Below are 12,375 nucleotides of genomic sequence, written 5' to 3'. Positions count from 1 at the left end.
CTAATGTGACAGAAATACGGACACGTGTTTTATTTTGTATACATCTTTCCCTCTCGTTTCGGACCCTGGCTCTTTCTTAATATCTGTACTTGTCCATACTTATGTACACCCGTACTTGGCGAGTCTGTACTCCAGTCGTACTTCCCAAGTACGCAAGTCCATACTTGCGTACTTGGGTCTTGAGAAATGGCTACGGACTTCCTCCCTTTGTGTGATTTCCCGCCATTGAGATTGTCTGCCCCGCCCCTGATTGGTTTCACCTGTTTTCACTTACCTCATGTATAAATAGTCCTTGTTTCCCTTTGTCTTGTTCAGTCTGTGTGTTAATGCAGTCAGATCATCATGTTTCCGGGTTTTGGTTTATTGATTCTTTTGTTGATATTTTTTTGTTGATAACAAAGAATTACTGTATCATCATATCATGGTTATCGTGGACAACACTGTATTGTAGTGTAGTTGTGTGTCACCCTGTGTAGATCACACATGTCAAACTCTGTCAGATCATAAGTTCTGTTTTTCCTGCTCCTCCATTGACTCATTTACCAAGTTACGTCGCCTGTAAAAGAAATAAATTAAATGTAGACATTGTTAACACTGAGCTGGAACCAGAGGGGTTATTTAGCTTCAGCTTTAGCTAAGAAAAATGTTTGCGTTCAGCAAATGATTGGTTAAGATACTAACTAATACTACAGGCCTGTATGTGCTGTTCTACTCAAGAGGAAATCAGGTCACTACTATACTGAATATCCCATAATATCACTTCTATCATATTTGTTTGACAGTAAATCAGTCGTACACATAGTGCTCTTTAATCTTTAGCTGTAGATATGTTGCTGTGCTGTTTGTGCGACTGGTTCAGTATTGCTAACTTTTCAACTGGTCAATTCAGGATCCTTGAAATCCTTAATAGTTTGTGAATTACAAAAAAAATTCTTTGACCAAGATCCCAAGGACAATCCCATGGACGAAGCTTCTTCCTCAAGATGAGACGATAGTAGAAGTCGTCTTCATCAATATTAGAACATGAAGACAAGTCAAGTGTTAAAATTAAAGTTTCCTGTCCTGATCTTTTCACTGACATGTAGGTCAATACCAAATATTAATGTGGTAACAGACACTGACATCATGTGGGTCATCATGCTGTATAACAAACACTGGGATTGGTTTCCCATTAAAAGAGTCCTGATGTGACCTTTACAAACCTGGGATCCTCCTACGATTCTGTCACAACATGTTATGATAGAAGCTCAGGTGTTTGAGAGAGTGACTCACTCTTCACTCTGGTCTCATTTCACTTGACAGGAAACCATTGTCAAGTTTAAACAAAAAAAAACACAATGATTCTTTCCAGTTTAATTTGACCCTGAAAAGAAGAAAAGTAGGAAACACCAGGAACGGATCTCACACAAACAATACTGATCTAAAATGATGAAAAATATTCAAATAAACTGTCCAGTAACACTTCAATCTCACACTGGTTTAATGTCATCATTGCATTCAGTCAACAAACACATGGGTTCCCACAGGTCCTCAAAAATCCTTGAAAATTTGGGATTTTGTAAAAAGAAAATGTTCAAAGCCCTTAACAGGTTCTTGAAAATGAAAACTAAATAGACACAGGTCATTGAGAGTTCTTGAATTTTATAGAAGAAATAAATGAAGTTGCTATTTATGTAAATGTCCCCCTTGTTTGTTACGAAGCCACCTACTGTTTCATGCCCTGCACTACTTGATGTACGCAGGACAAACATGGAGACATCGTTACTCGTGGTGGACACTGTCTCTCTCTCTGTAGTCCAGATTACAACCTTACAGAACCAAGGTGTGAGAACCCTGATGAAAACATTGTTATTTATTTCATTGAAGTCGTAAATGAACATTAGTGTTTCTGTCAAGATTTAATAATACTAAGATTTGTTCTAAAAATGCTCTAATTAATATTCATCAAACTTTTCAACGTGCTGAACATGACATAAACATTCAAAAACCATTTCCAGTGTTCAAGGGTGACGATGCAGAATTAAAATATAATGAACATAATACAGTTTTATTATGTATTTGTTGGTTTATTTTAGATATTAGATATTAATATGTAAACATTTCTGTAAATATGCCACAATCCGTGGTCTGACTTGCAGGATAAAACCAACACAGTCATGTGATTTGTTTGAGACAGTACAACCACGCCATCTAGTGTTTGTCAGTGGTTCAGTTCATCAAACACAAAAATGAACGAGTGAATGTTAAAGTCAGAATAGACTTCAGGAAATACAAATTACAATTAAAATAAAGTTGTTACTAAAGCCTGTTCTTACTCAGAGTTGTCCTGTTTTTATATTAACAATAACAAATATGTAATATTGGTTTAATTCACCTTGCTTCTCTCTCTGTTTATTACTGTGTAAAAACAGATTTGTCGAGCGCAAGTTCTGTCAAAGAACAGTGTTGATACAAATCAGTGCTCATTTTTAAGTGGTTCTATTGAAAACCTGAACCTTCTGTAGTCTATGGTGTATACCTGCGAGACTCAAACTTGTGGCCTGCCACTTAATATCAAGTCAGAGTTCTTTTTGCATCATACATGTTTTTACTGTGAACTTGTTCCATATCAAAACAAACATTATTATGATGAAATTGTGTGAAATATTGTCCCAAATGTCATTATTTTGATATCAGATGGAAGATGTTGATATCATTTTAAGCTCATGTTGTCCTCCTTTACTGAACAGTTGTTTTTTCCCAGAAAGTTGACTTTTTGTTTTATTTGACTGTCGACTCCAGACCAGAGCAGAAAGTCTACAGCAGTCTACAACTGAGCCAATCGATGTAGGTCAGTGATGGACAGTTTCTGAGTAAATCCGTCTGATGTTAAAACAAAAGACGACACTGACCTGTATATAACAGAGAATACAGAGCTAAAACTTCCATCTTCATGTGATTTATAGATGTTACAAAAGCCTTTAATGGTGCATCATGACCGTCACTGCTGTGAGTTCTGGAAAGTTCCAAGAGAGAATATCAACAATTATTATTATTAAATAAAAGTTTACAATTTTATATCGTTTTAAATACAGTGGTGGCTCTTATATAATCAGATATGAGACAATATTATATTTGTATCTGTCCTTGAATTATCTGATTCCTGCTTAGAACTGCTGAATCATCATCAGATAACTGCTGAGTTATCGTTAGATAACTGCTGAGTCATAATCAGATTGTATTTTTCCATCAGTAAAGTCAGAACTGAAGAAACATCTTCAACTGCACTCAAGTCCAACTGAAGATGACTGAGAACCTTCACAAACAGAAGATTGTCCACCATCACTCTGGTTTCTGGAAAGTTCTGGAGACATGGCCACACCCTCTCACTCTCTCTCTCTCACACACACACTCACTCACTCACTCAATAATATTCACAAAATAAAAGTTCACGATATTGATTATTTGACTTATAACACAATATGAGACTGAGAACCTGCCCAGATCTTGCAGTTCTTTATTCTTTCTTTCTTTTTCAAAATATGTCCTTGAATCATCAAATTCCTGCTAGCAACTGCTGAGTCATCATTAGATTGTTTTATTGGATTGGAGCAGAGGATTGTCCGCCATTACTGTTGTTGAGTTCTGGAAAGTTCTTAGTAGAACACACACACACACGCACACCTGATAATTCTTAGTGAATAAAGGTGTTTTTAGTTATAGTCTTAAATACAGCGGTGTTGTGGTAGTTTCATGTTTATACGGTCCTTTATTTTCTTAAAATCAATCCCTGCCCTGAATCATCGAATTCCTGCTAGCAACTGTTGAGTCACCATCCAATTGTTTAATTTGATTGGAGCAGAGGATTCTGCTACTGAGTTCTGGAAAGTTCTGAGAGAGAGAGGAGGCTTGGCCACGCCCACACACCCACACACACAAAACACTGTGAGAACGTGAGTGACGGCGGGGACCAGAAGAAGACAGAAGAACTACACTTTATTAAATTACGACATTAAACGACAGTTCGTGAATTTAACGCAGGTGAGTAAGCATGTGTGTGTGTGTGAGACTTGCAGCGCGATGATAAACCTTTAATATGTGCGTCATTTCACTCACGTAATGTAACGTTCATTTAACGGTGGCGTCTGTTAATCAGTTAACTGTCATTAACCACGGCTCTAATCTGTTGTGATTTTAGAAATGTTCGATATTCAAATTAAAATCACTCAAAAATTGATTGTGGTGATTTTTTTTTTACTATGTAGAATGTACACAAAATACAAAAATGACCGGAAAAGTCTGTAAATCTGGTAAACATTGAGTCACAGGCCACTTTGTTAGGTACACCTCACTGGTTCCAGACCATTTTACCTCCACAATCCGTGTAAGTGTGTGGAAACATTCCTCAGATGGGTTTGGTTCATGTTGACATGATCACAGTTACTGCAGATTTTTACACAATATAAATGTTGATAAGAGCACGTATGTGACCTTTAAATGTAACATGTATGCAACACCTACTAGGGATGGATATCAGTATCTGTCCAATATTTGTCAAATTCACTGGATCGTATATATCAGCTAAAGCATTTTAACTCTGTGTTGTTAGCAACTTCATTGATCATAAATGGTTTAAATGACTAATATCAGAGTCAGACTAATGTCAGTTTTGGTAGATACTCAAGTTTGTCATATTGGTATTGGACACAAAATAAGTGGTATTGTCCCATCCCTGCACCTTTTTTATTTATGTTGGGTAAACCAGATATTTTCAGTTTGATAAATCATTAAAACGCATGCAATAATCCTGAATTTAATTTAATTTAATTTAATAAAAAGACATTCACACAGATTTAAAATCACAGTCTCTACTGGACTGAGATCTGGTGACTGGAGGCCATTTTAGTTCAGTGAACTTATTGGGTTGTTTGCTCAGCAGCCATTTTGTCAGTTACATTTGGTCAGATATCATCAATTTGATTTAATCTGAGAAATGATTGCATGTGCGTCATTTTGCACAGCAGCCATTTTGAGTTTTGTGACATGGACATAGGATCAGAAGACAGTTGAACGTGAGGGATGAACGTGGTCAATATTATATAAATATGGTGATATATATGTTTTTTAATTGCTTTATTGAACATATGGTGTAAACCAGAGGTCTCAAATTAGGCTGTGATTATTTTGTTGATTATTTTCTCCATTAATCGAGTATTTGTTTGGTCCACAATGTCAGAAAATGTTGAAAAATGTTGTTCAGTGTTTATTAAACCTGGAAATGATGATGTTGAATGATTTCTTTGTTTTATAGAGCAAATAAACCAGAAAATATTCACATTTAAGAAGCTGATAAAGCAGAGACGCAGAGTAATTGATGATAATTTAGTAATCACTTAAATGAACAAATCAAAATAAACCACCATGGTTGGCTTATGTAAATAGTTATCAGTGGTTACAGTTCAATAAGCGTTAATTAAGAAGGACTGATGGTTGTTATTGTGTGTGTTTATAGGCTGGTAATGATAACATTTGTCATTTGATGGAATCATAAATGAAGGCTAACAGTCGTCTGTGTCACAGACCCAAACCTAACCAGACACAGTGTTCTCTCAGGCTTAAAATTTTACGTTGATCTTCAAAGTGTGCCAAGTAATCAGCACAGCGTTTCAGGATCACTGTCTGAACTTGTAAGATAACCTTTATTATTGCAATGTTTGTGTTGCCAAGAAGTTAACGCCTCACACATGACAGCTCCAGCCTGAAGTGTTAATACAAAGCAGGAAGAATCCAAACTTGCATGAAGTCTGGCTCTACTGTGTGAAACTCACAGCAGAAATCAAGATTCAATATATGTATATTATATCCATATATGGTATGGTGACAGATCTGGTATTAGATTTTGGAAATTGTCATATCATGGTAAAGTATCTGTGATGACATTTCCTGGTTTTAAAGGCTGTTGCATTGATAGTCTTCATATTTATTATGTTGAATACATTTGTGAAATGCACTATGTACTAATTGAAAAAGTACAATTACATTTAAAAAAGTAACTTAATAAACCGTCTTTAACTTGAAGTATTTGTAACACAAATATCCTTCATTTAAATAATTAAAGCAGGTATTATCTGTAATGAAAGGTAATAAGTGTATTTTAAGATGATGTAATACAGATCATAAACCGCAGATTATATTGTATTTTACAGTGTATTGTCACTCTCAAACTTTTCATGAGTCCATAGAAACGACCTGTGTGCTGCTTTATATCCACATATATCTGCTATATCAGGATAAAGACTCAAACGTATAAGCAGCTATGTGATTGGCTGTTTACATTATTTGTGTTAAAAAGCAGTTGTACTGGTTTACCTAATAAAGTGGCCTGGCTGTTGAGGTTTCATGAGCTCATTAACTGTTATTCAGGCTTCAGTAAACTTAAAAAAGTCGCTCACCTGCCTGTTTTCTGTTGTTGTCATAATAAAGCAGCCGTTGCTAAGCTGTCTGAAGTGGGGGGGCTTGAGGACAGGTGCTGTGGACATCATCATCACTTCACTTCGTTGCCACTTGTGTTTGAGCTGCTCAGACTCTGATAATAGCCTCACTACTCCACACTGCAAATGTGCCTGATGGCAGAGCTCAGAGAGCTTCAGTTACTCTTGTCCACCTGAGTGTCGGGGGAGGGGGGTTAACATGAGTTCACTCTGATTTCCCTCAGCAAACATGTCTAAGACACCAGCAGTGGGCATTGACCTGGGCACCACCTACTCCTGTGTGGGAGTGTTTCAGCATGGCAAAGTGGAAATCATCGCCAACGACCAGGGGAACAGGACCACGCCCAGTTATGTGGCCTTCACTGACACCGAGAGGCTGATCGGTGATGCAGCCAAGAACCAGGTGGCTCTGAACCCCAACAACACAGTGTTTGGTAGGATTTTCTTTTACGGTACAGATTAGTTATGGGATGGGCATTTCTCACAAAAAATACTTTATTAATATTTGATGGTATCTAGGGCTTCAAAGATTATTTTCATAATCAATCTGTCGGTTACTTCAGTGTTTGTTAAACCTTCTTAAAAGTCTTGTTTTTGTTCACAAACCGAAATGATTCAGTTTGAATGATTTCTTTGTTTTATGGAGCAAGGAAACGAGGGCAACTGAAGTAATGCAGGGTTCACTGCGTCGAACGAGATGCATTCAATGACCCTGGTTAATTTAATCACTTCTGTGGGATCTACAGTGTGTTGAGCAGAGAGGAGCAGCTTCAAGATGCATTCAAGAAAGCCCGTGAATTTCATCCCCTTTGCAAACGCCTTGTGGTAACAGATGCACCACAAATGACGCCGTAGTTGCAGGAGAATCTTTTTAATGTATGATGAATAGTCACAGTAAAGCTGCAGTCACACCGAACGTGAATGTTCACATTGTGCTGTGCCATTAGCGTCATACACGTTCATTTTTGTGTGCATTCATGTCTTTCAAAAGCATTAAAAGCACCAAAGCACTACAAATAACAAATGCTAAATTTCAAACGCTATATATCAAGCTTTTTCCTTTTTTTTTATTAAATGCTCTCTGTAGATAAAAATAGTGTTATAGAGCTCTGGGCCGGACATGGACGTTCTGTTGCAGAATTTGAACGATGATTGGTTTTCTCATTGTTGATTAATGTGAAGATTTGGCCAAACTTTACATTTTGTCTGTGCATTGACAATTAATGGAAAACACATGTCCATCCCTACTACAGATCAAGTATTAAGACCTCTGTATGTATTTTTCTGATAAATAAGTGTGTTATTGTTGTGTTCTATTATTATTTAGATGCCAAGCGTCTTATTGGGCGTCGGTTTGATGACGCCGTTGTCCAGGCAGACATGAAACACTGGCCTTTCACTGTCATCAATGATGCTTCACGCCCCAAAGTCAAAGTGGAATACAAGGGTGAGACAAAGACCTTCTACCCAGAGGAAATCTCCTCCATGGTGCTGCTCAAAATGAAGGAGATTGCAGAGGCTTATCTGGGCAAGGTAACACCTGTGTGTCATGGCTCAGTAAAAACATGGGTTTTATATTTTTTTGTTGAATCCACTCTCTGCTCTGATTATTACTGCCCTCAGGTGTCCACTTTCTAAACCACATGATCAAACTGGTTTGACTTAGGTGTGATAAAACCAGCTCATTATTGTTGGACTGTTTTCTTCATTTAATATGAAAATAATTATGATAAACATCTCACGTTCCTGTGTTTTTTTTTCTTCAGACTGTAACAAGTGCTGTGGTGACTGTTCCCGCCTACTTCAATGACTCTCAGCGTCAGGCGACCAAAGATGCCGGAACCATCTCTGGACTCAACGTGCTCCGTATCATCAACGAGCCGACCGCCGCTGCCATCGCTTATGGTCTGGACAAAAAGGTGCAACAATCCTGCGACTTACCAACATAATCAAGACTATCGCTTTTATATTCTTTTTCTCTTTCTTTTAAACTTTTAGACCCGTTGTAAACCCTTCCACTAGTCCATGGTCTAGTGGAAAGGGAACTTGTATTGTAACTGGAGGGTTGCTGTTTACATCCCAACGGGTCAAGGGCTGGTTAATTATTTTTCTTTCGGCTTCTCCCTTTAGGGGGCGCTACAGTGGATAATTTCCCTCCATCTTGTCCTCTCTCCTGTGTCCTCTTCTGTTAGACAAACTGTCCTCATGAATCTTCTTTTTCTCTTTTCCTCCGTCTCCACTGTCCCTCCTCTGCATATAACCAAACCATCTCAACTTTCACTCTTCTACTTCATCTTCAACCTCCAGGTCATACATCCTAGCAGGTCTCACTACTGTCTTGTAGAACTTCACTTTGTTGCTCTCCTTCTGTCACACATCAGCCCGTCGTCTCTTGTGCACTATCCATTGCTTTGGATTGGAAGTTACCCAATCTCCATTGCGCCACATGAATTGGGTTAATTGGACACTCTACATCTATTTAATGGTGGACTCCTACTGAAGGAGAAATAAATAATCATTTGAAATGATTTTAAATTGACAGGTTGGCTCTGAGAGACACGTCCTCATCTTTGACCTGGGCGGTGGAACATTCGACGTGTCCATCCTGACCATCGAGGACGGCATCTTCGAGGTGAAGTCCACAGCGGGAGACACCCACTTGGGAGGCGAAGATTTTGACAACCGCATGGTCAACCACTTCATCGCCGAGTTCAAACGCAAGTACAAGAAGGACATCAGCGACAACAAGAGGGCGGTGCGGCGTCTTCGCACGGCCTGCGAGCGAGCCAAGCGCACGCTGTCCTCCAGCACGCAGGCCAGCATCGAAATCGACTCGCTGTACGAAGGCGTGGACTTCTACACGTCCATCACCAGAGCGCGCTTCGAGGAGCTGAACGCAGACCTGTTCAGAGGAACGCTGGAGCCCGTGGAGAAAGCTCTGCGCGACGCCAAGATGGACAAAGGTCAGGTCAACGAAATCGTACTGGTGGGAGGGTCCACTCGTATTCCCAAGATCCAAAAGCTTCTGCAAGACTTCTTCAACGGGAAAGACCTGAATAAGAGCATCAATCCTGATGAAGCAGTGGCTTATGGAGCAGGTATAAACACAATATAAGACTTATTTAAACGCCTTTGTTCAGCTGAAGCTAACATCCACACTCTGCTGTGTCTGCAGCCGTGCAGGCGGCCATCCTCTGTGGAGACAAATCTGAGAACGTGCAGGACCTGCTCCTGCTCGACGTCGCCCCCTTGTCTCTGGGCATTGAAACTGCAGGAGGAGTCATGACGGCTCTGATCAAGAGGAACACGACCATCCCAACCAAACAGACGCAGACCTTCACCACCTACTCAGACAACCAGCCTGGAGTCCTCATCCAGGTACCACTGCTGTAGTCAGATTACCTTAATCCAGGTACAACCATCACTGCTGTAATCAGATTACCTTAATCCAGGTACAACCATCACTGCTGTAGTCAGATTACCCCCATCTTCATCTGTGTTTCAGATATTATTTATACGGATATACAGTATATGATTGATATTGTCCAGCAGCTTCACACTGAAGAGTCTTGGTGTCTTTTCTGTATCTCAGGTGTACGAGGGTGAGAGAGCTATGACCAAAGACAACAACCTCCTGGGGAAGTTTGAGCTGACTGGAATCCCTCCTGCTCCCAGAGGAGTTCCTCAGATCGAGGTGACCTTTGACATCGACGCCAACGGCATAATGAACGTGTCTGCGGTGGATAAGAGCACGGGGAAGGAGAACAAGATCACCATCACCAACGACAAAGGTCAGCTGTGACTTCACTCTGTCCACGTGTCTCAGGCAGAACCCAGTTTTATTTTGTGGTTTTTTTTCCTGCTCAGGTCGTCTGAGTAAAGAAGACATTGAGCGAATGGTTGACGAAGCGGAGAAGTACAAAGCCGAGGACGAGGTCCAGAGAGAGAAGGTGGCTGCTAAGAACGCTCTGGAGGCCTACGCCTTCAACATGAAGTCCACGGTGGACGACGACAAACTGAAGGGAAAGATCAGCGACGAGGACAAGAAGAAGATTATGGACAAGTGCACCGAGGTCATCAGCTGGCTGGACAGAAACCAGGTGAGGACCAGAGAAGCTGCTGTCGGACCATCTTCATCATCATCATCATCATCACGTCACTACTGAACCTCCCTCATGTCTGTCTCCATGTCTCATGTGTGTCTCCATGTCCATGTGTCTCAGTCTGCAGAGAAAGACGAGTTCGAGCATCAGCAGAAGGAGCTGGAGAAGCTGTGTAATCCCATCATGACCAAACTGTACCAGAGCTCTGGAGGAGCAGCAGGAGGAATGCCAGGAGGTTTCCCTGGATCAGCCAGTGAAGGAGGAGCAACCTCTGGTCCCACCATCGAGGAGGTCGACTAAACCAGGCTCTAAACCAGGCTCTAAACCAGGCTTTAAACCAGTCTTTAAACCAGAGTTAAAAATCCTGATTTTGAAAAAGTGCCAGAAACCAGAGTTAAAAATCATAAGTTTAATAGTGTTTAAACCCAGAGTTAAGAACCAGTTTTAAAATCTGAGTTTAATTCAGAGTTAAAATTCCTGATTTTCGAAAAGTCTTTGAAACCAGAGTTAAAACCAGAGTTTAATCTAGAGTTTAATCCAGTCTTGCTATAGCTTGTTGTGTTGACTGTGTAAACATGATGATGATGAGGTTAATCTTCAGTTATTCTTTTAGTTGCTTTGCTCAGACACTTTAGCTCCGCCTCCTCTGACACACACCTGTGTTGATGGTCACATGACCACAGAGTGGTGAGTGTCTTTGTTTCATTTACTTTCACTAATGTTGTTATTTTATAAACTCAATAAAAACACTTTTGCACTTGTCTGTTTGTCACGTCTTCATCGGTCACATGACTTTAATCCACAAGTTTAGAACAAAATTACAATTAGAAACAATAGAAAATAAGTTTTTCTTTGATTAAATGCAAACAAACAATAAACAGAGTTCATGTTTTTATACCTAATGAACTTCAACAACAGTTCAGTTTTACAGAAAGTGAACTGTAATCCTGATTAATCCAGATTAAAAAGACTGGACAAAAAAGTAGACTAATAAAACCACTTCTTTTTATTTATGTATTAGTGTAAGTTTGAGTGTGTGGAGCTTTGGTGAGTCCTGTACGCACGCATGAAGAAGATAACATCTGTGTCATGAATCTGTACTTTAGTTCTATTTACAGCAGCTTAACTTAAACACTGTGAACAACATGATTTTAAATGATTTAGATTCAAACTTGTGGAGAACGTGAGCAGCACTGACGTCCAGCCCACGCTGTAGAACCACAATCTCCAGCCGCTCCAACGTTTGCCGTACAAGCTCACGGTGACGCCGGTGAACACGGCCAGCAGCACCAAGAAGCCTGACACACGCAGGCGTGACATCAGCAGGGGTTAAAGGTCAACGCCACGCTCGTTCCCACAGTGACAGACGATTGTCACTGTGGGAACGAGATGAAGAAGAAGAAGATTCCAACTGCAAACATCTTCTCAGAGGAGGAGGAGGAGGAGGAGGAGGAAGGCATGAAGGCCAGGACGCCGAGGCCGAGGAGACACGACAGAAGGGACAGGACCATGAAGGCCCAGAGGACACATGAGGACCAAAGCTTTAACTGAAAACACTGATCAATCACAGTATTTATACTGAAATCCCTGATAAATCAGCAGATAGTATATATAGTTATTATTTATAGCAGATATTTTTCGTATATTTTCTCGTTTAAATGCAGTAAACGTGAAGAGAAGATGAATTTATATTTTACATTCATGTTGTTTACCTTTATCCTTTCTGTTTCTGGTCGTCACTGAGAGTTTAATCTGTTCACATTTCTGTAATTCAGGTTATATTAATTTAAATGATTGGAATG

At 39.8% G+C, this 12,375-nt stretch overlaps 1 protein-coding gene across 2 annotated transcripts; it reads left to right on the top strand.

Annotated features, from left to right (window-relative positions):
- Positions 1-3,863: 3,863 nt before the first annotated feature.
- LOC131462420 (heat shock cognate 71 kDa protein-like) lies at positions 3,864-11,334 on the top strand. 2 transcript variants are annotated; one of them, XM_058633630.1, is made up of 9 exons: positions 3,864-4,020; positions 6,695-6,904; positions 7,798-8,003; positions 8,237-8,389; positions 9,013-9,568; positions 9,646-9,848; positions 10,063-10,261; positions 10,338-10,570; positions 10,694-11,334. In XM_058633630.1, exons 2-9 carry the CDS (start codon positions 6,700-6,702, stop codon positions 10,871-10,873), a joined length of 1,935 nt encoding a protein of 644 aa, XP_058489613.1. In that variant the 5' UTR covers positions 3,864-4,020; positions 6,695-6,699; the 3' UTR covers positions 10,874-11,334. The 2 variants fall into 2 exon arrangements, with proteins under 2 accessions (XP_058489613.1, XP_058489614.1); XM_058633631.1 differs by lacking the exon at positions 3,864-4,020 and having other exon boundaries at positions 6,763-6,904; positions 7,798-7,917.
- Positions 11,335-12,375: the final 1,041 nt, after the last annotated feature.

The sequence above is a fragment of the Solea solea genome, chromosome 7 (genome assembly GCF_958295425.1).
Source record: "Solea solea chromosome 7, fSolSol10.1, whole genome shotgun sequence".
Lineage (NCBI taxonomy): Eukaryota > Metazoa > Chordata > Actinopteri > Pleuronectiformes > Soleidae > Solea > Solea solea.
This window is presented reverse-complemented; position numbering and strand designations above follow the sequence as displayed.

Bases quoted from the DNA above. Each gene is read 5' to 3' on its own strand.
- LOC131462420 (XM_058633630.1), top strand. From the start codon at position 6,700: ATGTCTAAGACACCAGCAGTGGGCATTGACCTGGGCACCACCTACTCC. The intron at 9,569-9,645 runs GTATAAACACAA...CTGTGTCTGCAG, and splicing joins AGCAGTGGCTTATGGAGCAG to CCGTGCAGGCGGCCATCCTC. The intron at 10,262-10,337 runs GTCAGCTGTGAC...TTTCCTGCTCAG, and splicing joins CACCATCACCAACGACAAAG to GTCGTCTGAGTAAAGAAGAC.